This window comes from Syzygium oleosum, unplaced genomic scaffold, assembly GCF_021117445.2.
Source record: "Syzygium oleosum isolate NSW1041296 unplaced genomic scaffold, Sole_v2.1 Sole_v2.31, whole genome shotgun sequence".
NCBI classification, from domain to species: domain Eukaryota; kingdom Viridiplantae; phylum Streptophyta; class Magnoliopsida; order Myrtales; family Myrtaceae; genus Syzygium; species Syzygium oleosum.
The window spans coordinates 718,237-746,066 of NW_026607515.1; the positions used below are offsets into that span (position 1 = coordinate 718,237).

The 27,830-nt window shown below is 38.8% G+C and overlaps 2 protein-coding genes across 5 annotated transcripts; both read left to right on the forward strand.

The window, feature by feature from the left end:
• Positions 1–5,458: 5,458 nt before the first annotated feature.
• LOC130135351 (calcineurin B-like protein 4) lies at positions 5,459–10,375 on the forward strand. Of its 2 annotated transcripts, XM_056304281.1 has the most exons (10): positions 5,460–5,598; positions 7,149–7,212; positions 7,788–7,943; positions 8,402–8,484; positions 8,674–8,733; positions 8,955–9,063; positions 9,229–9,281; positions 9,393–9,473; positions 9,554–9,666; positions 9,901–10,375. In XM_056304281.1, exons 3-10 carry the CDS (start codon positions 7,865–7,867, stop codon positions 9,962–9,964), a joined length of 642 nt encoding a protein of 213 aa, XP_056160256.1. In that variant the 5' UTR covers positions 5,460–5,598; positions 7,149–7,212; positions 7,788–7,864; the 3' UTR covers positions 9,965–10,375. The 2 variants fall into 2 exon arrangements, with proteins under 2 accessions (XP_056160255.1, XP_056160256.1); XM_056304280.1 differs by lacking the exon at positions 7,149–7,212 and having other exon boundaries at positions 5,459–5,598.
• On the forward strand, positions 5,466–25,880 carry LOC115663905 (calcineurin B-like protein 4). 3 transcript variants are annotated; one of them, XM_056304286.1, is made up of 9 exons: positions 5,466–5,598; positions 18,575–18,724; positions 19,034–19,116; positions 19,306–19,365; positions 19,597–19,705; positions 24,780–24,832; positions 24,944–25,024; positions 25,105–25,217; positions 25,450–25,880. In XM_056304286.1, exons 2-9 carry the CDS (start codon positions 18,646–18,648, stop codon positions 25,511–25,513), a joined length of 642 nt encoding a protein of 213 aa, XP_056160261.1. In that variant the 5' UTR covers positions 5,466–5,598; positions 18,575–18,645; the 3' UTR covers positions 25,514–25,880. The 3 variants fall into 3 exon arrangements, with proteins under 3 accessions (XP_056160261.1, XP_056160259.1, XP_056160260.1); XM_056304284.1 differs by lacking the exon at positions 5,466–5,598 and adding an exon at positions 16,274–16,518; XM_056304285.1 differs by lacking the exon at positions 5,466–5,598 and adding an exon at positions 16,865–17,514.
• The last annotated feature ends 1,950 nt before the right edge of the window (positions 25,881–27,830 follow it).

Sequence of the window (27,830 nt, forward strand, 5' to 3'; positions counted from 1 at the left end):
TTGATGAAGCAAGAAAGGCCAGAGAATTACTTACATGATTGGTACAAAAAAAGCTTATACCTTAATTCGTACCAATTCATGATGCAGCCTATCCGAAGTAGCAAATTTTGGGGGCCAACAAATCGTGAAGGCCCTTAACCTTTGCCACTAAAGAAGCAAATAGGAAGGCCAAAGAAAAAACTAAGAATACAGGAGGGAGAGGCATCAAGTCAGAGGATGAGTAGGACCGAGGTAAAGATGAAATGCTTCTATTGCCACAAGGAAGGGCACAATAAGAAAGGTTGTCAGTTGAAAAGGCAACGTGAACAAGAAGTTGTTGCAAGAGCTGATCGTGGGCCAGGAACAACACCTACTGAAGAGGTTGCTGTTGGGCCTACTGAAGAGCCAACAAAAGGCCCTGTTCTAGGCCCAAGTGCAGGGACAAGTACAGGCAGGACAGCAACAACAACAACTGAGTCCACTGTTGAACAAACGAGGAAAAAATATCCAGTAAGCTATACATTGTTGTGTTTGTCTTTTATGGGCTGAGTTTAATTTTGTTATGTGTTTCTCAGGTGAGAAGACGACCAACTGCACAAGTTGCACAAGGACAGGGAGCCCCACAGGTTGCTCCCCCACAGGTTGCACAAATTGCTTCCCCACAAGTTGCTCAAAGTGATGCACCACAGCGAACAAGAGGGGTTCTTGGAAAAAGAATAAGGCAATATGGCTATGGGATTTACACAGATGAACGTACTGGAATGACTATTTTCAATGTAAGATTTGTAGGACTCATGTATTTAATTTATGGTATTTCAATTCATTTGGTTAACAATATAATTATGTTCTTATAGCCTAGAAGAAGTTCGGAGGTCCTTATCTCTCAAGGTGGGCCAACTCAAGAGTCAAGGGCGCAGCCAAAGAAGAAGAAGAAGACAGCGAGTACAGCTTCAAAATAGCCACCAACAAATAAAGTTGCACTAGTTCCATCTCAACCAACAGAACCAGTACTAGTTCCATCTCAACCGACTGATCATGGGACCAATGTTCCTACGGAGAGGTCCCCACACATGACACGTGCTACAAAAAAAAATGTTGATGCTAAGAAGAATGTGACAGAAATGCCAGTTAACGAACCTACGTGTCCAGTTCGAAAGAGTGCCCGAATTATGAATCAATTCAAAAGTGCAAAAGGAAAAGGAGCCGGGGGTGTTGTGCATATTGACTAATGGGAGGGTGCTAGACATGGTATCTTCACTGATGGGGATTGCTGCCATTGTTTTTATGTGTTCGCATTGACATATTAGGTGGGAGGGGATCGTTGACTGATTGGGGGACTGGTGTTTTTTATGGACATGTTTATTTTTGTAAAGAACCAATCAATGTCAATGGCAACAATGTTTTTGTTATTTTCTTGTCTTGCACCTTGTTATGAGGCTGATGTTGTTTTTGGAAATGGTTGGTTGATTATTGTTGCTGGTTGAAGTTGTGGGTGCTGGATGTACGTGCTGGTTGAAGTTGTGGGTGTTGCATCTTCCTGCACTAGCAAATACAAGTACTGGTGTAAGACAAGATGCACTAGCACAGCACTAGTGCAATTGTGGCTGTTAGTGCATCCTGTTGCACCAACACAGCTCTCAGTGCAACTTTGGGTGCTGGTGCGTCTTCTTGCACCAACACTTGCATGAGCTGGTGCAAGAACAAGATGCACTAGCAACTCAACTGGTGCAACAACATGCACCACGACTGGTGCAAGCCAATGGAAACATAGTTGAAACTGACTTGTTCTTATTTTTAAACTCGTGCAACACAAGTGATCACTTTTTCATCGCGATTGACACTAAAATGATCACTTTCAGAAAAACTTGGCACTGAAACGATCACTATTTACAACTTATGGCACTGAAATAGTCACTCATGAATTGTTACCACCCCTTAATTTCTTCATGGTTTGCAGTAATGGTTGCAGCAAACCATTACATCTGATGCAAAAACCAAGCGAACCAATATATACAATATAGAACCAAGCAAAAAAAATTTGAAGTGCTCACAACCAATGAATTCCAACTCCAACCTTCCATTTCCACCATAGATTGGAATAAAACCTTTTGTTCCATACAATTTGCAGCAAACCAGTAACACACTTTACTTACAAATGACCCAATACAAGTAACTATTCCACATCTTCGATTATGGTAGACATGCAAACTTCTTCTCATTGCTCACTTCAAATTTGAATATACTACACAAGAGAACAACAACACAATTAATGCTTGATAAAAGTTTCTTTCAATTTTCAGCCTTGAAACTTTCCTCTTCAAATGGTCGACTAAAGATGTTAAACCCTTCATTTGAGTTTGCATTGAGTCGACATCATCTAACTCGTCCATTAATGTAGGTGGAGGTTGATGTCGTCCTTCAAGTAGCTGCAAGATCACTTCTGTGGCTCTATCGGAGAATTTGGCATCAACCCATTTGAAATATTTGCACTTTGAGCCTTCTCTATACCTGCCGCATCCATGAAATCTTCTCCCGGGATTTAACTGAGTCCAAGATATTCTTCTCGGACTCGGTAACCCACAAAAACAGTAACACTCACCATCTAATTCGCTTTTTTTAATCGACTGTGAGCCGCTGCTGAAGCTTCCGCCCTCCATCTGCAAGCGCGAGCTGATAATTGGGGATTTAAGGTTCTGATTTTCGCGGGTTAGGTATCCCGAATGTGAGCCGCTGCTAAGCTTCCGCCCTCCATCTTTCAATTTGGGGATTAGGGTTCTTATTTTGGGGAGAAGAAGCTAAATAAAACGGCGCCGTATAGGTATCGTGAATAAAACGGCGTCGTTTTAGTGTTTGCACGCTGACTGTACTCTCCGGCGAGCCACGTTGGCTTCAAATACTAATAAAAAATTGCCACGTCAGATTTTCGACCAATCAGATCGGAGTTGGCACTTAAAAGATCGTTTTTAAAATTTTTTGACACTTAAGTGATCCAAATGGAACTTTTGGCACTAAAGTGAGCTCCGTACACAGCTTTTGGCACTTCTGCTGTTCTTCCCCCCCCCCAGTTTAAGCTTTTGAGTTGAACTTTTTAACGGCGGGCGTCAGTGAGAAGTCGTTTTACTCGATTAATTCTTTGTACCACTGGATGCGATAGTGAGTGTCATGTGACTCTTGCTAGAGCCTTGCTAACCCCCCTCCGAGAGGATTTGGTTGTATGAAAATAACTTTAAGGATCAAATTATACAAATGCCAGAACTTAGAGGATGAGAACTCGGGGAAAGGACATCCTAAGTCTCATAACTTTCGTACGGTGCTCACTTGAACGCCATAACTTTTTTTTCGATCATTTGAGTACTATAACTTATATACGGCGCTCACTTGAGTACCATAACTTTTTTTCCGATAACTTGAATGACATGTAACTTTTTAATCGATCACTTAAGTATCATAACTTTTTAAAAATGTTCACCACAAGTACCATGCCACGTCTGATTTATGGCATTTGGTTATCAAATGGATAGCACATGATTTGGATTAAATAAGTATCTATGTATCAATCAGTGCACGATGACAAACGGCATTATGCAAAAAATGAAGATTTTTCTGAGAGAGTTTCGATAGAGATTATTTTCAGGACAACCATTAAGTAATTAAATACGAAAACTGATAATTTCAAATCTAGTGGCTTTTCTTGTGATATGTATGATCCATGATTTGAAAACCGAATCTTTTACTATAAAGCATCCTTAGAAGGTGCTTCGAGACACTACTTAACGTGACCCTTATTTACCAAAAAAAAAAAACACGACTCTTATGCTAATACACGCCACTAAGCAAGAAATAGAAACTTGATATCCAGTATACAATGCTACTAGAGAAATATTACGGGTTAAACATTTATATATCAAAATGGGTTTATCTTAAGGGAAAAAGAGAGAGAAAACTCCCTGACTTTTCTTAATTTGCAATCAAATACATTAACTATTTATGAAAATAAACAGAGTAAGTCATCTCACTCTTCAATATCAACTTATTCATGTGGTGCATTTGCAAAAAGAACTTATAAGTTTAGAATCGAATATATTCTTCCACTCTCCTATCATATCTTTAATTTGTGGTATATAAGTTGTTGACATTATCCGCATGCGAATTCAACTAAAATTGAAAGCGAGTGATATCAATTTTTGCAACTTTAGATCAGAGACACGATTTCCTCCAATCAGGGATGAAGGAAAGCATGACCCTTCTTAGATTGCTAACCTCTAAATCGATAAAATCATGCAACAATCTCACGGGTTACCTAAATTGAGAATCAAAGTTAGGACAACCGATCATAAAATTGTTTGCACCTCATGAAACATGGGATCATAACTATCTTGCCCTTATATGCACGTATGCATGTTAATGACAATAAGCCAACCCTCCCCTTCAATTCACTAAATTTGCAAGAATATTCTCAATTTGCACTTATATGCACGGTGCGATATCGGATTACGTACACTCTTAATCGTCTAAATTATACTAATTGTGTGATTTGGCTCTCGAAGTTCATTTTTGTGGACAATTATCGATACTATAAAAAGTTGATGTGGCACATGATGGACATCTTATGTATTTTTGTTTGGTCGGAAAGACATCTTGTGTTGACACGACGCTACATAACTACTTGAGGGTCCCCTAACTCTCGTGACCAGAAGGTTAGGATCTCCTACCCTCACATAGTGGGAGTGAGTGTCGTGCGACTCTCGCTAGAGCCTCACCTAACTCTCGTGAGCAGAAGGTTAGGATCTCTTGCCCTCACGGTAGAGGGTGTTAGGACACCTTAAGTATTATAACTTTTGTACGACGCTCACTTGAGTACCATAAATTATTTTTCCGATCACTTGAGTGTTATAACTTATGTACAATGCTTACTTAATAATCATAATATTTTTTTCCGATAACTTAGGTATTATATAACTTTTTAATCGATCATTTGAGTGCCATAATTTTTTGAAAACGTTCACCACAAGTATCATGGAACGTCATATTTATGGCATTTGTGTGAATATTTTGAAAAAAGTTATGACATTCAAGTGATGGATTGAAAATTATAACACTTAAGTGGACGTTTTTTAAAAATTATAGCATTCAAATGGTCCAAAAAAAAGTTACGTCGGTTGTGGTTTCCATGTTCCCAAAACTCTACAGAATTCTTATACCTTTTGCATTGTGGATCCGAGTTAGTCCAATCAGATTTGGCAGAGAGTTTATGGATCCGTCCGTACATGCAATACATTTTGCCATAACTGCAGGGCAAGACACAGTGGAGGAAGACAAGTTTTGAACTCTGAACTCTTCATCCACGTCGCTCTCCGCGAGTTCACAAATAGCTCCCCTCGGTTCGAAAGCGAAGTCGCAAGCTCAGCAGATTTCCATGGGGGACAGCGAGAGTGAGAGAGAGAGAGGGAGGGAGGGAGACACATGAACCAAGAAAGCTGCTCTCTGTTTTCGGAGAAGTTCCAAGACGTGCAGAGCACCCAAATATCTAGGAAATTTGCCCATAGATAAAAACAGAGCACGAGAAAGAATCCCTCAAGAATCCACGTCTCTCTTCCTTTCCTCCATCACCAATTTCTGGTCAGTCCACGACTCTCTCTCTCTCTCTCTCTCTCTCTCTCTCTCTCTCTCTCTCTCTCTCTGAGTCATTGATGGGGGTTGTGACGTTTTACGCCCGCTTCCAGGACTTGCCCTGTTTTCCTGGTTTTGATTCTTCTTGCTTCCTTTCGCCTATGCTCCTTTTGGTTGCTGAGCAAATGCAGAGAGCATCGGCAAAATCTAGCAGTTTCCATCGATTCTGGGTTTTGCCAAAAAAAACACTAGAAAGAATAAAAAACTTTCATGCACCTTGTTTATGCTTTCATCGGTTTTCCTCCCTGCAAATGCAGGGCAAAGTTCCTTCTTCTGTTCTCTTTCTTTTCCTCCCCCTTTTGGTAAATTTCTTGATCTTTATTTGCTTAACTGGTCCTAAATGGAAAAAAAAAAAGGATGACTAAATAAGTTCGATATTCTAATATAACGGTGTGAGTTGGAGTTACCCTTCATTTTCGTCTAGAAAAAGGGTTTATAAGAGTTTATTCTTTCTCTTGGGAATTCGATTCCACCGAGCAGTCTTTCTCATTGTTACGTAGGAAGCCTCCAAAAGTCACATCCTTCTGTACATGCCTGGAGTCTAATAAAAGTTAAACAAAGAGAAGCTGATTGGAGTGGAAGGTTCATCTTATTATTTAACATGGACTTTCTCCTTTAAGAAAAAAAAAATCTGCTATATTAGCTCAAAAATCTGTCTCTGCTTATCAAGAATGTGGTCCTACGAGAAAACAATTTATAGAATATTTTTTTCCATGTTGTCGGCGGTTTTGACGGACGATTAGATATCGGGTTCCTTTGTATAATCTCTTCCTCATGAGACTGCTTTTAGTTTACGGTTCATATTGATCCTCAAATGATTTTTCAAATTTTTTACGTTTTTTTGTTGTGTAGTACACTGTTGTCAATTTGTAAGTTGGGAATTAGTTGGATGCGCGTTCCGTGCACAGCTGCTTCCATCAACCTTGGGGCATAAATTCTTTTCTTTCCTGGATATATGTCAGAATCTTCATACATAAAGATGATTAGTTCCATCTTCTTTTTCCATGTTTTGTAAATTTTTCTTGAGCCACTAGCATGGTAAGTTTTTGTGCATTTCTCATGTAAATTGACCTCAAACTGTCTGCATTAAGGATATGTCGTTTTTGAGATCAGAGTTTCTTTGTTTCTGGTTAAGTCTATTTGGTCGTTGTGTTGGGAAAAACAGCTTATTTTGCCAGCTTCCACAGTTTTCTGAGGTCGTGGTTCTGCTTTGAAAAGCCTGTTACTCGTGTCTGATCTTCTTAGACTCATAGTTGTCCCTAACATACAAATGATTGTATCAAAGACCCTAAAATGGGAGATTTGTTATTATTACATCGGTTTCTTGCTCTTAGACGGATAGGTGCTCTTGACCTTTATTTTGGTGATTTGCTGATGCGCGGTGTTCGCCATCAACAGTGAATACCATGATAGTGTACATTCAAGTATAAATCAGCAACCAAATCAAAGCTACAATGCTCTATCGACAATTTCTTTTCTTTTTCTTTGTGTCCATAGAGGTTACTCCGACTCATCTGTTGAGGCAATGTACCCGTATCTATAGGGACATGCGTATGGGTGCGGGTACAGGGATACTTCATATTGAGCTCAAAATTTGCAAGTTTGTCTCATGGCAGACCTGCTACAGTCTGAATCACCATAACTAGAATGTCGAAAAAAGATTATGTGAAATTCAAGGAATAATTATTCAATGTCCTACAAAATTATGAACCATGGCTTATATTCTGCTTACCAAGAGCGAAAATGCATATTGATTCTATGTTTTCCTAAAACCAAGTATTAGCACACAAGTTTTACATACTCATATACAGAGTCCACTTGTCATCCATCTCGATACATAGACGACTCAGCCGTACCAGACACCTTTCTGAGTTGTACAATTAATCCCCATTTAGAGTGGACAACCTCCGTTCTTGAATTTGGTGTTGCATGTAGTTGTCTAGACTCTAATTTCGCAGTGTCGACCATCAATTCCATGGCACCAGTACGTGCAGTGTCTTCTATAGTCATTGCAGACCTAAGAAGAGCAATCGCGTGGATTGAAAATCTGTGCAGTAAAAGAAAATCTTTTGATCTCACAAATTGAGCTGAATCAGCATTTTGCAGCATCTCATTCTCTTGTGAACTGGCATAAGCAGGTGTGGCTGGACAGTTTCACTGTTTCGAGCTCGCACTCACAGATGTAAACGGGAAAAGAACAAGGTAAGTAGTTGTCATGGGTTGCGTTATTTCAAAGAAGTCTGGGCATACACCTGGATATGAAGAGCCTAACGTTCTTGCTGCTGCAACACCTTGTAAGTGTCCATCCTTTAGATGTTAAGTTTCTGCATTTACTTTTCTTTAGATTGTTCTAATGAAGCTTTACTGTAACCCGGATTTTCTTTTCCGATTCATTTTTACTCTGACAATTCTCGAGAAGCTCATTCATCCGATTGAGCATTGTCACCTCCTCTACACTCATTTTGCGTACAGTTCAGGATTACTTCATCGGGGACAGATGGGGAAAGTATTATTTATAGGCTCTTCCATAAAGTCATATGGTACTTAAACTGTGCGGCCCTGCCGATAAAGGGATTGGGGGGTGGGGACACTAGTATCACAAGTGCGGGGTTTGACTTTCGCGCTCTGCAAGAGGCAGAGCAAAAGTTGGAGAGTTAAAGATAAGACGGACAAAAAAAAAAAGTCATATGGTACTTAAATTGTGATGCTACGCACCTTCATCACTTTGACCATTCAAGTTTCTTAAATGCAGTTACTGCAAGCGAAGTCGAGGCCTTATACGTGCTCTTCAAGAAATTAAGTAGTTCAATTATCGCTGATGGGCTTATTCACAAGGTGTGCTTTGAACCTGCATTTGATACTTGAGTTAAATCTCTTTACCTTTGGCTGTCAGTTGTCTCTTGCTGGGTCATCTTCTTCTAGTCTAGTCTTGCTTCATCACAAGACACTAAAAACGTTAATTATGCACTTGTTTCTGCTATTTAAAGCTGAAAATTATTGCAATTTATGCTGTACATTGAGCAGGAAGAGTTTCAGCTTGCTCTTTTCCGGAACAGAAATCGGAGGAATCTTTTTGCCGACAGGGTGTGGAATTTGGACTCACTTCGACTCGACTGAGATCATTTCATTTATGTCCTGTAATCTGATACAGTCAATCGTCAGACTTAGATAAAAAGAAATTAATGGGAACTTAAAATACTATTGATCTAACAAAGTGACACTATTTGTGATATTTCTCATTCGCTAGACTGACGCTCCTTTCTTTTTCCTGTTGATACATGAAACATTGGTATCATATACTGCAGATATTTGATTTGTTCGATATGAAAGGGAATGGGGTCATTGAGTTTGGGGAATTCGTAAGATCGCTTGGCATCTTTCACCCGAATGCACCATTAGAAGACAAGATTGCATGTGAGAAAACTTCAAATATACCTTCTTTTCTTTCTTCTTTTGTTCCCATTATGCAGCTTTTACCATTTAATTTTCACTAAAATTCGATTAAAATTACTTTTTCCTGTTGGAACATAATGTTAACATGAGTAGCTATGATAGCTGAATCGTGAGACTTTTCCACAGTTGCTTTCAGGTTGTACGACTTGAGGCACACCGGATTTATCGAGCGAGAAGAGGTGAGGACGGTATCTCCTCTTTTCTGCTGTTGCATGGACATCTTGATAGTCGCTCAAACTGTTCTTAATTTCTCATGGAGTGGCATAACAAATCTCGGTTTCAATTTACAGTTGAAGGAAATGGTATTAGCACTTCTTCACGAATCGGATTTGGTACTCACGGAGGATGTCGTGGAAACCATTGTGGATAAGGTGCGATACTCGACTTTCACGTGCAAATTATCCTTGGTTCGGTACTTTAAACATTCTGAAACCGGTTGTTGAATTAACAGGCATTTAGTGAAGTCGATACAAAAGATGACGGACGGATTGATCAGGAAGAGTGGAAGGACTTTGTGTTGAAGAATCCTTCTCTGATAAGAAATATGACTCTTCCATATCTAAAGTAAGTAAACCGGAACAAGATGAACCTATAGGTCATATCAATGCAACGAACAGCCTCTCTACTTTGAACTTTAATACCCTTGTAAAGAGAAAGATAACCCAAAAACTGTCCACCATTCATCTGTCTCTGGTCATGTCGGTTCGTCAATTTTGTGGTGGGCACCGCATTGTGAACGCGATTACTCTGTACGAGTTATATGCTACAGCTCTTTTTTACTTTTTGCACCTTCTGCAGGGATATAACATCGGCATTTCCCAGTTTCATAGTGAGTTCTGTGTATGAAGATTCAGAAGTATGACTCTGTTCCATCATGAAGGCGTCGAGGACATGTCGGATCGATGTCATATGGAACTAGATGATGCTCTGAATACCTGCCTAGTACAAGCTGTCGTTGGAGCGAGGTAAAATCTGAAAGCAGGAAGGAGAATAAGATGCAGCACCGCCATTTTATCGACAGAGCGGCGTGGAGACAATGGATATGTTATGGATTGATGGAGCATTCAAAGCCTCTCGTGTCTTTCAATTTTTTAGTTCAGAAAGATTTGAGTGGATGCATGGAAGAGAGGCGTATTTGCAATGTATATGGTTAACTTTTATTACGGAAAATAACCGCGCAAAATCATTGTTGTCTAGCAGCCCTTGTTAGCGTACACTCGATTGGGTTTTACTTGTTCTTCAATTTAATTTAAATCTATAGCCCTGTACGTAATATGTCGATTTATTACGGAATGATCACACAACCCCTTAAATATTCAGCACGAAAGGAATGATCAAACCCTCGGATGGAACTGAACAAGATTTGGCGAACGAATACAAAGGTCAAAGGCTTTATTATTGATGCGATGATGTATCGGATGACCTTCATAAATTATGTAGTTAGGGAGATTCTGATTAAGATGAAATCTACTCCCTCTAATGTTCAGTCTCAAGATGCATGCCTCACATGCCAAATTTCTAAATACTAATTACGTGTAATCGATTCGGATGTATCAAGTTGATGTCATGGTGTTGTTTTATGTATGAATGTGCAACCATCTTCTCAATCTTTTGGCTAGAGCGAAAAATTGATTCGGAATTCCTAAACCTAAAATTAATATTGTAATCAAGTCAAATAGGGGTTATTAATCGACGGACGGTCGACGCTATACCCATCGGCTAATTATTAAATATCTTCTCATTTCTTGCCTTTTTTTTTCGCTTTGCCATGAATATTTTTTTGTCGATCAGCATCATATGCACTTATCAATAAGCACACGAGAAACGTCAATGTTAATTTTGAGGGACCTCCATCCTACCTAACACGAATATACAAATCATTGTCATACCCGACATATAAGAGAATAATGCTCGTTTGACATAATTTTCTTTTTGTTTACGCGTGCACGTACCTAAAATTTTATGTGCGGGTACATAGATCGCAATCGGAATTTTGCAAAGACAACGAAAACTAAATTCAGCCCATGACAAGGCACTTGAGGATAATCTGTGCGACTTTTTCTTTTTTGAGAAAATGACATAAATGGTCCATGAACTTTGATCTAATATGCAATGTGATCATGAACTTTTAATTTATTCAATGCGGTCCCTGAACTTTAGCCCAAGGTGCAATGTCATCCCTAGCCTCTTTAAATTGTTTAATGTGATCCCTAGACGTTTAGTACATGTTTAATATTGTCCGCAAACTAAATTGAACATATACCAAAAGTTCAAGGATTGCATTGAATAAATTAAAGGGAAAATTTTAATTAAGGACCCCAAGTGGGGTCAAATTCTCAAAAAATGGTCTAAAGTGAACATAGTGTCAAATAAAGGCCTGAAGTGCTCAATCGGTATCAAATAAGGACTCGAAGTGCCCAAAAAGTCTCAAATAAGGACACGGGTCCCGTCGCCAAAATACTGCCGCCGGCGAGAGAAAAGTTTTGTTCAGACCGAACGTAACTTTTAATTTTTATTATTTTCTTTCTGTTTTTCCTTTTCTTTTTTTTTCTTCTCTTCCTCTGCTAGAGGCGGGCCGGGACGGGAGGTCGCCGGCCTCAGGCGAGGCCGCCCTCGCCGGCATCGGGTGAGGGCCGCCCTCGCCTGGGCTGGGCGAGGTCGCCTTCGCCGGCGTCGGGCGAGGGCTGCCCTCGCCTGGGCTGGGCGAGAGGCCGGCCTCGCTCGACGCCGGCGAGGGCGACCTCGCCCAGCCCAGGCGAGGGCAGCCCTTGCCCGACGTCAGCGAGGGCGGCCTCGCCTGAGGTCGGCGACCTCCGTCGGCCTCGGCTCTGGCAGGCGAAGGAAGAGAAGAAAAAAAAAAAGAAAAGGAAAAGGAAAAGAAAAAAAACAGAAAAGGAAAAACATAAAGAAAATAATAAAAATTTAAAAAGTTCTTGTTCGGTGCCGGAATAGTAACTTTCTCGCCGGCAGCGGTATTTTTTACGGGAGTCAGTCCTTATTTGAGACTTTTTGGGCACTTCGGGTCCTTATTTGAAACTGATTGGGCACTTCAGGCTCTTATTTGACACAATATTCACTTTGGACCCTTTTTTGAGAATTTGACCCCACTTAGGGTCCTTAATTGGAATTTTTCCTAAATTAAAAGTTCAGCGACGACTTTTTGGCTTTTTTATTAATGGTTAAGGTTTGAAATTTATTTTAATAATATTGAGCCCTTCAAATTTTTTTTAAGATATAAATTAAATAATATTTGAAATCACTATTACCGTTTTCATACTTTCAAAAATTTAAAGTAACATGTTCTCTTACTTTTACGGGGATAATGAAAGCCCGTTGCGCCGGACCAAAAGGTTCCTTTTGAATTTGCCCTCATAAGGCTAAAAACTTTAGAGTTAATACCACAAAAAATTCTAAACTGATACACATGTGACAAATTTACTTTAAAATAATTTTTTGACCCCAAAATCCCAAACTAGTATACTAGTAATAAATTTACCCGAAACTAATGTTTTGACCGTCAAAAACCCCAAACTGATATACCTGTAACAAATATACCCTCCGTTAAATTGAATTAATAACACGAAAAATCATAAATTGGTAAATATGTAAAAAGCAGAGGAGTAAAACCCTAAACTGATACATCCATCAACTACCACATGCCATCTAACTCAGCAATTTGACGGTAAAATTTAACGAAAACTAACGGAGGGTAAATTTATCACAGGTGTACCAGGATGGAGTTTTTTACAGTCATAAAATTAGTTTGGGGTAAATTTGTCACAAGTGTATCAGTTTAGGGTTTTTTGTGGTATTAACCCAAAACTTTAAAATGTCATGAAAAAATTAGAGTGACTTCAATGTTATTATTCATATATTTCTAAAATCGTGAGGTACTTCGACGCTGAAAATCTGAGGTACTTAAAATTAAGTCCAAGCCTAATTTCAAAGTTTGAGGTACAAAGTCCAAGAAAAAGACCCACCTGCGCATGGCCGAGTTGATGGGCACTTTCCTTCCCTCAGAGAGGTTTTAGGTTCGAATCCCCGTTGGTTCCGTAATTTAAGTGGGGGGCTCTGGCGGTGGGTTGCTGGGCTAGTCTCCCCCAAGGTATAGACGCCCCGATTACCTGTGCGGGCTCGTCCCCGGGGAATGGCGACAGATCTTCGGTTACCAAAAAAAAAAGTCCAAGAAAAAGTCAAAATTTGACAATAATGCCCAATTACAAAATATGGAAATATTGATGTGTAGGCTCCATTTGTTTCGCGAAAAATAAATAATTTAGAAAATATTTTCCTAAAACTGATCGTCTATATCGCTTAAAATAATTAGTCAATGAAAAATGTTTCATGATCGACAATAATTTATGTGTAAATATTTTCATTGATGATGGAATTTTTTTCCGTTCGTTCAATTTTGTAAGGGATACAATAGATTATTTTTAAGAAAATATTTTTTAAATTATTTATTTTTTGCGAAATAAATGCACATGTAGAATCATTTAGAATTTTCTTAGTAATTTTATGAGATTAAAGGTATCGGTTCTCCTTTACAAAATTAAGCAAAAGCAAAAGTGCTTCTTTTTATCTTGTTGGCTATTTTAATCCAGGATAAACGGACAAGCCAAAGGGGAGACCTTGAATTGGTGGCGTGGACCGACTCGACGCCTCACCCTTTTTGATCCATTTGATGATTTCCTTTCCAATCGCCATTACTGCTCCCTCATCAGCGACATGAAAAAGGGCAAAAAACAAAATATCCAAGAAAAGAAAAAACAATGATGTGAAAGTCCAATGAAAAGTCTTGAAAAAAAGGCATGCATGATCATGGCCCAATTATTCGTTGTATGGTCACAACACGTGAATAATGCTCCATGCAATCTACATAAGGTGTCGGTGTCGGGGTATTTCTCTCTCTCTCTCTCTCTCTTTCTCTATATAATATGGGTTAATACTACCGAAAATCCCAAACTAATACACTTGTGACAAATTTAACAAAAATTAAGTTTTTTACTACTAAAAATTCCAAACTGGTACATATGTGATAAATTTACCATATATTAGTTTCCGTTAAATTTTACTGTCAAGTCATTGAGTTAAATGACACGTGGCAGTTGACGGATATATTGGTTTGGGGTTTTACCCTCCGTTTGTCACAGGTGTACAAGTTTGTGATTTTTTTTTTGTATTAATCAAATTTAACGGATGATAAATTTGTCATAAGTGTACCAGTTTTGGATTTTTCGTGGTTAAAAAAATTAGTTTGGGGTAAATTTGTCATAAATAAATCAGTTTTGAGTTTTTCGTGATATTAACCCATGTAATATATATATATATTACTTTGAAATTATATATCTAATGAATAGTACGTGATTTGAATTAAATAAGTTTCTACATATCAAACAGTGTACGCTGGCAAACAACATTATGCAAGAAATGAAGATTTTCCAAAGAGAGTTTCGATAGAGATTATTTTCAAGACAACCGTTAAGTAGATTAAATATGAAAAGTCCTAATTTTGAATCTAATGGCTTTTCTTGCAATATGTACGATCCATTATTTGAAAACCAAATTTTTTTGCTATAAAGTATCCTTAAAAAGTGCTTCAAGACATTTCTTAACATGACCCTTATGCTAATACACGCCAATAAGCAAGAAAGAGAAACTTGATATCCAGTGTAAAATGCTACTAGAGAATTATTAGCGGTAAAAAATTTAATATTTCAAAATGGGTTAATCTTAAAGGGGAAAGAAGGAAAATTTTCTTAATTTACAATCAACTACATTAACTATTTATGAAAATAAACAGAGTAAGTAATCTCATTCTCCAATGTCAACTTATTCATGTGGTGCATTTGCAAAAAGAACTCGTTAAGTCTTGAATTGAATATATTCTTCCACCTCTTATTGGAGGAAACTTCTCCGACCATATTTTTAATTTGCGGTATATAAGTTGTTAACATTATCGGAAGGCTAATTCAATTAAAATTGAAAGCGAGTGATGTCGATTTTTGCAACTTACAGTCATAGGCACAATTGCAGAAGATTTCCTCCAACCAGGAATGAAGGAAAGGACAGCCCTTCTTAGATTGCTAACCTCTAATTCGATAAAATCATGCAACAATCTCAAAGTTACCTAAATTGAGGATCAAAGTTAGGATGACCAATCACAAAATTGTTTGCACCTCGTGAAACATGGGATCAAAGCTATCTTGCACTTATATGCACGTATGCATGTTAATGACAATAAGCCAACCCTCCCTTGAATTCCTATATTTGCGAAAAATATTCTCAATTTGCACTTATATATGCACAGCACAACATTGGATTATGTACACTCTTAATCGTCTAAATTATACTAGTTGTGTGATTTGGCCTTCGAAGTTTATTTTTGCAAACAATTATCGATGCTGTTATAAAGATGATGTGGACATGACGGACATTTTGTGTTTTTTTTTTTAAAGACATTTTGTATTTTTTTTTTTGGTCAGAAAGACATCTTATGTTGATGTGGCGCTAAATAACTCCTTGAGGGTCGCCTAACTCTCGTGAGTAGAAGGTTAGGATCTCCTACTCTCACAGTAGGAGGAGTGAGTGTCGTGCGACTCTTGCTAGAGCCTTGCCGAACTCTTGTGAGTATAAGGTTAGGATCTCTTGCCCTCATGGTAGAGGGTGTTAGGACATCACAAGTGCTATAACTTTCGTACGGCGCTTACTTGAATGTCATAACCTTTTTTTTTTTTCAATTCCTTGAATGTTATAATTTATGTACGGCGCTCACTTGATACCATAACTTTTTTTCATATAACTTTTTAATTAATTATTTGAATGTCATAACTTTTGAAAAACGTTCACCACAAGTACGTACGACATTTAAGTGAACGTTTTTTAAAAGTTATATCACTTAAATAATCGAAAAAAAAAAGTTATGTCAGCCGTGGTATCCTTATTCTTGCGAACTCTGTTGAATACTTACACTTTAAAAAAATTACCATTTGCATGGTGGATCCGAGTTAGCCCAATCAGATTCAACACAGAATTTATGGATCCGTCCGTCCATGAAATACATTTGGCCATAACTGCAGGACAAGACAAAGTGGAGGAAGACAAGTTTTGAACTCTCAACTCTTCATCCACGTCGATCTCCGCGAGTTCACAGATAGCTCCCCCCATTTGGCAGTTCGAAAGCGAAGTCGCAAGCTCAACAGATTTCCATGGGAGGACAGCGAGAGTGAGAGAGAGAGAGGGAGGGAGGGAGACACATGAACCAAGAAAGCTGCTCTCTGTTCTCAGAGAAGTTCCAAGACGTGCAGAGCAACCAAATATCTAGGAAATCCATTCCCCCATAGATAAAAACAGAGCACGAGAAAGAATCCCGCAAAAATTCACGTCTCTCTTCCTTTCCTCCGTCACCAATTTCTGGTCAGTCCTCGACTCCTCTCTCTCTCTCTCTCTCTCCGAGTCATTGATGGGGGTTGTGATGTTATCCGCCCACTTCAAGGACTTGCCCTGTTGTCCTCCTGGTTTTGATTCTCCTTGCTTCCTTTCGCTTATGCTCCTTGGGGTTGCTGAGCAAAACACGAGAAAGAATCAAAAGCTTTCATGCTCCTTGTCTATGTTTTCATCGGTTTTCCTCCATGCAAATGCAGGGCAAAGTTCTTTCTTTCGTTCTCTTTCTTTTCCTCCCTCTTTTGGTAAATTTCTTGATCTTTATTTGCTTTAACTGGTCGTAAATGGAAAGAAAGGATGATTACATAAATTCGATATTCTGATATGACAGTTCGAGTTGGAGTTACCCTTCATTTTCGTCTAGCAAATGGTTTATAAGAGTTTATTCTTTCTCTTGGGAATTCGATTCCACTGAGCAGTCTTTCTCATTGTTACGTAGGAAGCCTCCAAAAGTCATATCCTTCTGTACATGGCTGGAGTCTAACAAAAGTTAAACAAAGAGAAGTTGATTGGAGTGAAAGGTTCATTTCATTATTTTAACATGGACTTTCTCTTTTGAGAAATAAAAGATCAGCTAGATTAGCTCGAAAAATCTGTCTTTGCTTCTTAAGAATGTGGTCCTATGAGAGAACGATTTAAAGGATATTTTTTTCCACATTGTCGGCGGTTTTAACGGGCGATTAGATATTGGGTTCCTTTGCATAATCTCTTCCTCATGAGAACGGTTCATATTGATTCCTCAAACGATTTTTCAAATTCTTTACGTTTTTTTTTGTTGTGTAATACACTGTTGTCAATTTGTAAGTTGGGAATTAATTGGATGCGCGTACCGTGCACAGCTGCTTCCATCAACCTTGAGGCATAAATTCTTTTCTTTCCTGGATATATGTCAGAATCTTCATATTTAAAGATGATTAGTTCCATCTTCTTTTTTCATGTTTTGTAAATTTTTCTTGAGCCGCTTGCGTGGTAAGTTTTTGTGCAGACATCGTTTTTGAGATCAGAGTTTCTTTGTTTCTGGTTTAGTCTATTTGGTCATTGTGTTGGGAAAAACAGCTTATTTTGCCAACTTCTACAGTTTTCTGGGGTCATGGTTCTGCTTTGAAAAACCTGTTACTCATGTCTCATCTTCGTAGACTCATAGTTTTCCCTAACATAGAAATGATTGTATCGAAGACCCAAAAATGGGAGATTTGTTATTATTGGGTCGGTTTCTTGCTCTTAGACACATAGGTGCTCTCGACCTTTAATTTGGTGATTTATTGATGCGCGGTGTTCGCTATCAACAGCGAATACCATGATAGTGTACATTCAAGTATACATCAGCAACCGAATCAAAGCTACAATGCTCTTTCAACAATTTCTTTTCTTTTTCTTTGTGTCCGTCGAGGTTGCTCTGACTCATGTTGAAGCGATGTACCCGCATCTATAGGATAAGACATGGGCATGGGTGCGGGTACGGGGATACTTCATATTGAGCTCAAAATTTGCAAGTTTGTCTCATGGCAGACCTGCTACAGTCTGAATCACCATAACTAGAATGTTGAAGAAAGATTATGTGACATTTGAGGGGTGATGATTCAATGTCCTACAAAATTATGAACCTTGGCTTATGTTCTGCTTACCAAGAGCGAAAATGCAGATTGATTCTATGTTTTCGGATAACCAAGTATTAGCAATCAAGTTTTACACAATCATACACAGAGTCCATGTGTCATCTATCTCGATACATAGATGACTCAGCCATACCAGACACCTTTCCGAGTTACAATTAATCTCTATTTAGAGTGGACACCCTCCGTTCTTGAATTTTGTGTTGCATGAGGTTGTCTAGACCCTGATTTCGCAGTGTTGACCATCAATTCCGCGACACCAGTGGGTGCAATCTCTTCTACAGTCATTGCAGACCTAAGAAGAGCAATCGCGTGGATTGAAAATCTGAGCAGTAAAAGAAAACCTTTTGATCTCACAAATTGAGCTGAATCAGTATTTTGCAGCATCTCATGCTCCTGTGAACTGGCATTGGCAGGTGTGGCTGGACAGTTTCACTGTTTCGAGCTCACAGATGTATACGGGAAAAGAGCAAGGTAAGTAGTTGCCATGGGTTGCGTTATTTCAAAGAAGTCTGGGCATACACCTGGATATGAAGAGCCTAAAGTTCTTGCTGCTGCAACACCTTGTAAGTGTCCATCCTTTAGATGTCAAGTTTCTGCATTTACTTCCCTTTAGATTGTTCTGATGAAGGTTTACTGTAACCCGGATTGTCTTTTCCGATTGATTCTTAACCTGTCCATTCTCGAGAAGCTCATTCATCCGATCGAGCATTGTCACCTCCTCTACCCTCATTTTGCATACAGTTCAGAATTACTTCATCGGGGACAGATGGGGAAAGTATTATTTATAGGCTCTTCAATAAAGTCATATGGGTAATTAAACTGGGATGCTACCCTCCTTCATCACTTCATCCATTCAAGTTTCTTGACTGCAGTTACTGCAAGCGAAGTCGAGGCCTTATACGTGCTCTTCAAAAAATTAAGTAGTTCAATTATTGCCGACGGGCTTATTCACAAGGTGTGCTTTGAACCTGCATTTGATACTTGAGTGAAATCTCTCAGCCTTTGGCTATCAGTTGTCGCTCGCTGGGTCATCTACTTCTAGCCAAGTCTTGCATGATCACAAGACTCCGAAAAGGTTAATTATGCACTTGTTTCTGCTACTTAATGCTGAAAATCATTGCAATTTATGCTGTACATTGAGCAGGAAGAGTTTCAGCTTGCTCTTTTCGGGAACAGAAATCGGAGAAATCTTTTTGCCGACAGGGTATGGAATCTAGACTCACTTCGACTCGACGGAGATCCTTTTACTTTCATTTATATCCTGTAATCTGATACAGTTGATCGCCAGACTTAGATAAAAAGAAATGGAAATTTCAAATAATATTGATCTAACAAAGTGCCACTCACAACTTTTTTGTGAATTTTCTCATTCACTAGACTGACGCTCTTTTCTTTTTACTGCTGATACATGAACCATTGGTATCATATATTGCAGATATTCGATTTGTTCGATATGAAAGGGAATGGGGTCATTGAGTTTGGGGAATTCGTAAGATCGCTCGGCATCTTTCACCCGAATGCACCAACGGAAGACAAGATTGCATGTAAGAAAACTTCAAATATACCTTCTTTTCTTTTTTCTTTTGTTCCCATTATGCAGCTTTTACCTTTTAATTTTCACTAAAATTCGATTTAAATTGCTTTTTCCTGTTGGAACATAATGTTAACATGAGTAGCTACGATAGCCGAATTGTGAGACTTTTCTGTTGGGATAAATTTGAAGGTGAAACACTCTCAATTCACATAATCTCAAGGAAGAGAAGGAGATGGATAGACTTTTCTGTTTTCTTCATTTCACCTTATCAAAATAATTACAAAACATCCCGATTTATAGGCTTGTTACATGACTCTTAGACTTACTCTGAAATGACTCATAAATGAACTCTACCGTTCCAAAGAGATAGGTTTCTAGGAATTTACACAACATTAACTAGACCTAGAAATATGAACGGTCAAGACATAGAAATACGAACGGACTCTTTGAAAAAACAATACTACGATAAAGACTCTTCTTGAATGCGTGCACCATTCTTGGAAGTCGAACGGCCTTCGGTAACTTGTTTAATGAATCGGCAACTTCCAATGAATTTGATTTAATTTCTAACACTCCCCCTTAAACCAAATTCTCTTCCATCAATCATTCCAAGCAAACTCTTGAACTTCTGAAAAGCATCGATCTTCAGAGGTTTCGTAAAAATATCTGCTACTTGATCTCCAGTCTTCATATGTGACACTTCAATTTCCTTCTCGTTCACATGTTCTCGAATAAAGTGATATTGAACATCGATATGTTTGCTTCGTTAATGAAAAATTGGATTTTTTGCCAAAGCAACAGCAGAAACATTACCAACAAAAATCTCTATCGATTTCAACTACTCCACATGAATTTCTTTGAGAAGTTTCTCAACCATATTGCATGACAAACACATGAAGATGCCGCTACAATATTCAACTTTCACATGTCGAAAGAGTAACACTAGGTTGCTTTTTTGATGACCAGGTGAAAGTGGTGTCACACAAGAAAAACACAAAGCCCGTAGTGCTTTTTTGTTCATCGATGTCCCCACCATAATCACCGTCTGAATAAGCTCTAAGCCGAAAGGATGAAGACTGATAGTAGTGTAACCCATGAGAAATCATACCTTTGATGTAGCGAAGTATCCTCTTTGCCGCTTTAAGATGAGATGACTTCGGTTTCTCCATGTATCGACTCACAATTCCAACACTATACATGATATCCGGTCTCGTACATGTCAAATATCTCAAGCTTCTAATCAAGTTTCTATAGTACGTTGGATCAACAACGACACCTTCGTCAAACTTCGAGAGCTTGGTTCCGCACTCCATCGGTGTATTGACCGTTGTACAATTCTTCATGTTGAATTTTTCAAGGATATTTCTGCATATCCTTTTTGGGAAATAAAAATCCCACCCGCACTTTGCTTCACTTCGATGCTAAGAAAATAATTCATGAGACCATTATCCGTCATCTTAAATTCCTTCACCATCGATGCCTTATTGTTGAATTATTTCCTGTAAAAACAAGGTCATCGACATATAAACAAGCCAATAAAACATCACATTTATCTTGTTTCAAATAAAGTGCACGTTCGTATGGACATTGAGAGAAGCCATTTGCTGTGACATAGGCATCGATTCTGGAATTCCACGCTCTAGGTGCTTGTTTAAGCTCATATAGATCTTTCTTCAATCTTAGCACTTTATCTTCATGACCTTTCACAATAAATCCCTCGGGTTGCTCGACATAAATCTCTTTATCAAGGATGCCATTTAAAAATGCCGATTTGACATCCATTTGATAATTTGCCAGCCATTTTGAGCGGCAATAGAAATGATTAGTCTAGTCGTTTCCATGCAGATGACAGGAGTAAAAACTTCATCATAATCGATTCCAACCTTTTGTTTGTATCCCTTCGCGACTAATATAGCCTTGTACCTTGTCACTTCTCATTTCTCGTTCTTTTTAGCCTTGTACACCCATTTCACACCGATCGGTTTCTGGTCCTTCGGAAGATTAGAAAGCTCCCATGTCTTATTCTTCTTAATGGCTTCAATTTCTTCATTCATGGCTTTTCTCCATTTTTCTTCTTTGGCTGCATCATCATAGATAAGCGGTTTAAAATCTGCAAGAAGGCATACAAGGTGAAGCTCATCGGTAGCTTCATAAATTTCAGATAATCTCCTTGATCTTGGCACTAGCGGTTCATCGACACCATTTGAAGAAGTTGGTGGTGATGAACTTGAAGAAGATATCGGAGAAGAAGGTGAAGAGAGATCCTTTAACTCCATTTGGCTTGAATCACCATGAGCATTTGCTTTATCTTTTTGAATTTCTTCTCACGTTCCTTCTTCATCGAACTTGACATCTCTGCTTATATACACTTTCAAAGTGTTAGGATCAAATAATCGATAGGCTTTGGATGATGAATCATACCCGATAAAAATGAGCTTTTTGCTCGTCTTCCAACTTCAATCTTTTCTGGTCCGGAATATGAGCATAGGCAATGCTCCCGAAAGTTCTCAAGTGCGAAACATTTGATGTTCTCCCGCTCCATGCTTCTTGTGGAGTTACGCCTTCAAATCCATATGCAGGACATCTATTTTGTAGATAAACAGCACACATAATAGCTTCACTCCAAATCTCCTTGGGCAAATTTTTGCTTTTCAATATGCTACGAACCATATCAAGAGTGGTTCTATTTTTTCGTTTAGCCATGCCATTTTGTTGAGGAGAATATGGAGCCGTCAAGAATCACCGAATACCATGATCTTCACAGAATTTGTTGAATATGGCCAAGGTGAATTCTCCTCCTCGATTTGTCCTTATGGCTTTGATAAATAGCCACTTTCTTTTTCAACTAAGCTCTTGAATTGTTTGAAAGTATCAAACACTTCTGACTTTTCTTTCAAAAAATACACCCAAGTTTTTCGAGTAAAATCATCAATAAAAGTAACAAAATATCGATGTGTTTGAGGAGTGATTGGGCCACACACATTAGAGTGAATCAACTCAAGTGGCTTCTTTGCTCGAAAATATACTTCCTTTGGAAAGCTAGTTCTGGAATGCTTGCTGATAACACACCCTTCATATAATTGATCGGGATGATCAATATGTGGTAAACCATAAACCATCTTATTACGAGAAAGCAAATTGAGTCCACCAAAATTGATTTGGCCGAACCTCAAATGCCACAACCATGAAGGATTATCAACGCATGTCTTTAAGCATCGAGACATTTCATTCTTTATATTGAGAGTGAACATTCTGTTCTTCGACATCTTTACATTTGCCATCAATTTATTATTTTTTTCTCTTAACACAAGGCTGAGATTTTTCATGTGGACAGTATAACCTTTCTCCAGAAGCTGTCCCAAACTCAAGATATTGCTTGACATCTTTGGTACATAATAAACATTAGTAATAAACTGATGTGCACCATTTTTCAAACGAATCAGAATTGTACCTTTGCCTTCGACGAGAATTTTGGAATTATCTCCGAACGAGACTTTCCCTTTGACTGTCTCATCTAACTTGGCAGACATCTCCTTTCGCCCACACATGTGGTTGCTTGCGCTGGTGTCCAAGTACCACGTATCATTTTGTCCTCCTTCATCTTCTTTGAATGCCAATAAAAGAATTTGCTCGGCATCATTCACCAAGTTTGCCTTTTCGTCTGCTGTGCTGCTCTCTTTGTTCCAATAGTCAGAAGCATAATGGCCAAGTTTATTACAATGATAACATCGAATTTTAGATTTATCATACCATTGCCCTCTCGAGTTATGTTCTCTTCCACGAACACCTCTTTAATTTTGGTATCTTCCATTATTTCGAGCAATATCTCCTCTGCTTCGTCCACGACCTCTTCCTTGAAAGCGACATTAGCCTCGACCTTGATCACGATCTTGATTAGTCCCTTGAGTTTGCACGGGATTTCTACTTTGCTCCTTCTTATCTCAAATGGTCAACCGAGTTTGGAGTACTTCCTCCATCAGTTCATTCTTGTTTCTTCTGAATCTTTCTTTATGGGCTTGTAATGAACCCATGAGCTCATCAATCGTCATGGCATCAAGATCTTTGGACTCTTTGATTGCAACGCCAATATGGTTGTACTTTTTGTCTAAGGATCGAAGAATTTTCTCAACAACACGAACATTTGGAACATCTTCTCCATTTCTTTTCATTTGGTTGACAATTGCCAACACTTTTGTGAAATAATCGGTAATCGATTCGGATTCTTTCATACGGATTGCTTTGAATTCATCTCTCAAAGTTTGAAGGCGAATCTTCTGAACTTTTTGCACTCCTTGGTATGTGTTGTGAAGAATCTCCTATGCTTCCTTAGAAGTAGTAGCATTCGACACCATCTCGAACATCAAATCATTTAAAGCTTGATAGATGATTGACAAGGCATATTGATCTTTTGCTCGAACTTTCTCCACGGCATTCCTCTGGTTTTGATTCAACGTGGCATCGTCCTTTGGCTCATCATAGCCGGTGTTGGCAACTTCCCACACACTATAGGCGCCAAGAAGAGCTTTCATTCTAGCAGCCTAATTACCATAATTTTCTTTGATAAGACGAGGTATTGAAGAGGAAGCTGATTGTTTGTTGAGGCCATGATCATAAACTGTAAGCTTTGATACCAATTTAATTTGTTGAGATACATTCGAAGGTGAAACACTCTCAATTCACATAATCTCGGGGAGGAGAAGGAGATGGATAGACTTCTCTGTTTTCTTTATTTCACCTTATCAAAATAATTACAAAACATGCCGATTTTTTTTTGGTAAAGTACAAAACATGCCGATTTATAGGCTTGTTACATGACTCTTAGACTTATTCTTAAATGACTCATAAATGAACTCTACCGTTCCAAGGAGATAGGTTCCTAGGAATTTACACAATATTAACTAGACCTAGAAACACGAACGGTCAAGAAATAGAAATACGAACGGACTCTTTGAAAAAACAATACTACAATAAAGACTCTTCTTGAATGCGTGCACCATTCTTGGAAGTCAAACGGCCTTCGGTAACTTGTTTAATGAATCGGCAACTTCCAATGAATCTGGTTTAATTTCTAACATTTTCCACAGTTGCTTTCAGGTTGTATGACTTGAGGCACACCGGATATATCGAGCGAGAAGAGGTGAGGACGGTATCTCCTCTTTTCTGCTGTTGCATGGACATCTTGACAGTTGCTCAAATTGTTCTTAATTTCTCATGGAGTGGCATAATAAATCTCGGTTTCAATTTACAGTTGAAGGAAATGGTATTGGCACTTCTTCACGAATCAGATTTGGTACTCATGGAGGATGTCGTGGAAACCATCGTGGATAAGGTGCGGTACTCAACTTTCACGTGCAAATTATCCTTGGTTCGGTACTTTAAACATTCTGAAACCGGTCGTTGAATTAACAGACATTTAAGGAAGCCGATACAAAAGATGACGGACGGATTGATCAGGAAGAGTGGAAGGACTTTGTGTTGAAGAATCCTTCTCTGATGAGAAATATGACTCTTCCATATCTAAAGTAAGTAAACCGGAACGAGATGAACCTATAGGTCACATCAATGCGACGAACAGCCTCTCTACTTCATACTTTAAAACCGCTGTAAAGAGAAAGATAACACAAAAACTGTCCGCCATACATCAGTCTCTGGTCATGTTGGTTCGTCAATCTTGTGTTGGGCACCGCATTGTGAACGCGATTAATCTGCACGAGTTTTATGCTACAACTCTTTCTCTTTTTGCACCTTTTGCAGGGACATAACATTGGCATTTCCCAGTTTCATAGTGAGTTCTGAGTATGAAGATTCAGAAGTATGACTCTCTGTTCCATCACGAAGGCGTCGACGACATGTCAAATCAATGTCATATAGAACTAGATGATGCTCTGAGAATCTGCCAAGTATGAGCTATCGTCGCGAGGTAAAATCTGAAGGAGAATAAGATGCACCAATGTATAAGGGATATGTTATGGATCATGGAGCATTCAAAGCCTCATCTGTCTCTCATTTTTTTGAGTTCAGAAAGATTTGAGTGGATACATGGAAGAGAGGTATATTTGCAATGTATATAGTTAACTTTCTCATGGACTTCAAGGTTTAAGAAGATCAGGTGTGTATGTCTAATTAATCATCGGATCATGTTCCTGTGCCTCGTGAGACTTGATAACATTGAACATTTTCATACAGTCCAGGAACTAAATTTACTTTTACCAAAAGTCCGGGGACTATATTGAACAAATAAAAAGTTCATGGATGACATTATAGATTGAGTTAAAGTTCAAGGACAACATTGAACAACTTTAAAGTTCATGAATCATATTATATATTTGGCCAAAATTCAAAGACTATTTGTGTCATTATCGAAAGTCCCGACGAATCTCGAATCATTCGATGAAGCTGTACTTCCTGGGTTAGTAATGGAGCCTTGGAGGTGTGGGCCTCTTTACTTTTGTTGGTTGCAAAAGCATTACGGGCCTCTTTACTTTAGTTTCTTCGGTAGATATAGGTGTACTATTTCCTTAAAACCGCATGATTATTGGCTACTGATGGCTTCATCTTTTTTTTCCTTAACTCATGTTCAAGACCCTTCAATTACCTTGTTCTATAAAAAATGTGATAATTCATGTTCCGAGACACAATGAGCGATCACCGAAATCGTATATCTTCATGGTTTTAGAATGGTATCAAAATAAGATATAAGTGTGACGATTTGAACTCGGGTCTTGAGCGAATCTCAAGAACATTTTAGCAAAATCCTGTGTCTAGTTTTGAAAATACATGTCTGATAGTAGTAGTGTGCATGAAAATGGGGAGTGTTGCCAACTTAGTACACTAAGTTAGTCAGCTAATTTCGAATCAACTCGTTGATTACCCAATTTAATGCTAATTGTATACATATAGTCAGCAGACAGACCTGTGGCGCTGTTGGTAAAAGGATTGGGGATGGAGTAGCAGAGTACTAAATCTGGAGTTCGATCCTCGTAAATACCGCGTGCACATGTACATTGAAAAGAGGAGGGAGACAAAAAAAAAAAACTACACATGATGATGCTAATTCCCTATATGCATTAATCTATTAATATTCGGTTCAGGTCTTATTCGGTTGGGGAAGAAAAGGAATTTGGGTAGTTTGACGATTCGGTTCGGGCCGGCCATGCTCCAAACCTGTTGTGGCCACGCTACGCGGAAGGGAACTTGCTAAGTAGCTAGAAGAGGGAACTCGCCGGAGGGAACTCGAAGGGCGGAAGGGAACTCCAGGGAGAGAGAAAAAGGGGATGCCTGAAGAAGGAGGGAGCCCCGAAGCCAAAAAACAAGAACAGAAGGACACGGTGAGAGGAGAGAGAGAAAGGGCATACGTCCCAAAAGAAAAAAAAAGAATCAGGAAACCGAACCGAATCGAACCGTGTTTTCGGTTCGGGTCAAATACGGTTCGGTTCGAGTTTCGGGTCGGGGCGAACAAATGCCCAGAAATTTCGATTCATGTATCACAGAAAACCGAATCGAATCGTTGACATCGCAACCGGTCTATTAAGACAAGAGCAATGTTTGTCTTTTGTCCTTGGAGTCTTTCTACAAGCAAGGTTTGGTGTGGACAACGTGGACGCAAAAAAACGAGAGAATGACATCCTCATCGTGATATTGTCCATCGCATCGCATGGCAATCGAACGCTGCGCAAAAGTCAAGTGCGAACATCGAATGGCCGGTCCGAACGAGACATGCTGCGTTGTACCAATAGAAAGTTATTTACACGTACGTAACTTTTGGCATCTTCTTATCTTCAAGTGGTCCATCCATTCCAATAAGCTCTCTCTGATTTTGACAATTTGGATATGTTGTTCTGCCTCTCTCTTTCTCTCAAGCAACGTGATACATATATTTTTTTCCTTTTTGGTGCTGTTTTTGTTTTTCAATTATGGATTTTATGGATCAATTAGCAAATGGGTTTTCTGCTTGTAATGTTCTTTCATAAATTATCGACTTTTCCAGATAGATTCTAACATGCTAATATCCATAGCTGAAGGTGGGGTTGGTTCATGGACAGCTGAACCAAATGGTCCATGCATACTAATCCCAATTTGGATGGGCTTGGATGGACTTGTTGCTTCCGCTTATTTCGCGGAAAATGAATGATTTG

Coding starts and splice junctions, on each gene's coding strand:
- LOC130135351 (XM_056304280.1), top strand. CDS start 7,865: ATGGGTTGCGTTATTTCAAAGAAGTCTGGGCATACACCTGGATATGAA. Junction 8,734..8,954: donor GGAATCTTTTTGCCGACAGG/GTGTGGAATTTG, acceptor CATATACTGCAG/ATATTTGATTTGTTCGATAT. Junction 9,474..9,553: donor TGGAAACCATTGTGGATAAG/GTGCGATACTCG, acceptor TTGAATTAACAG/GCATTTAGTGAAGTCGATAC.
- LOC115663905 (XM_056304286.1), top strand. CDS start 18,646: ATGGGTTGCGTTATTTCAAAGAAGTCTGGGCATACACCTGGATATGAA. Junction 19,117..19,305: donor CCGACGGGCTTATTCACAAG/GTGTGCTTTGAA, acceptor TACATTGAGCAG/GAAGAGTTTCAGCTTGCTCT. Junction 19,706..24,779: donor AACGGAAGACAAGATTGCAT/GTAAGAAAACTT, acceptor CATTTTCCACAG/TTGCTTTCAGGTTGTATGAC.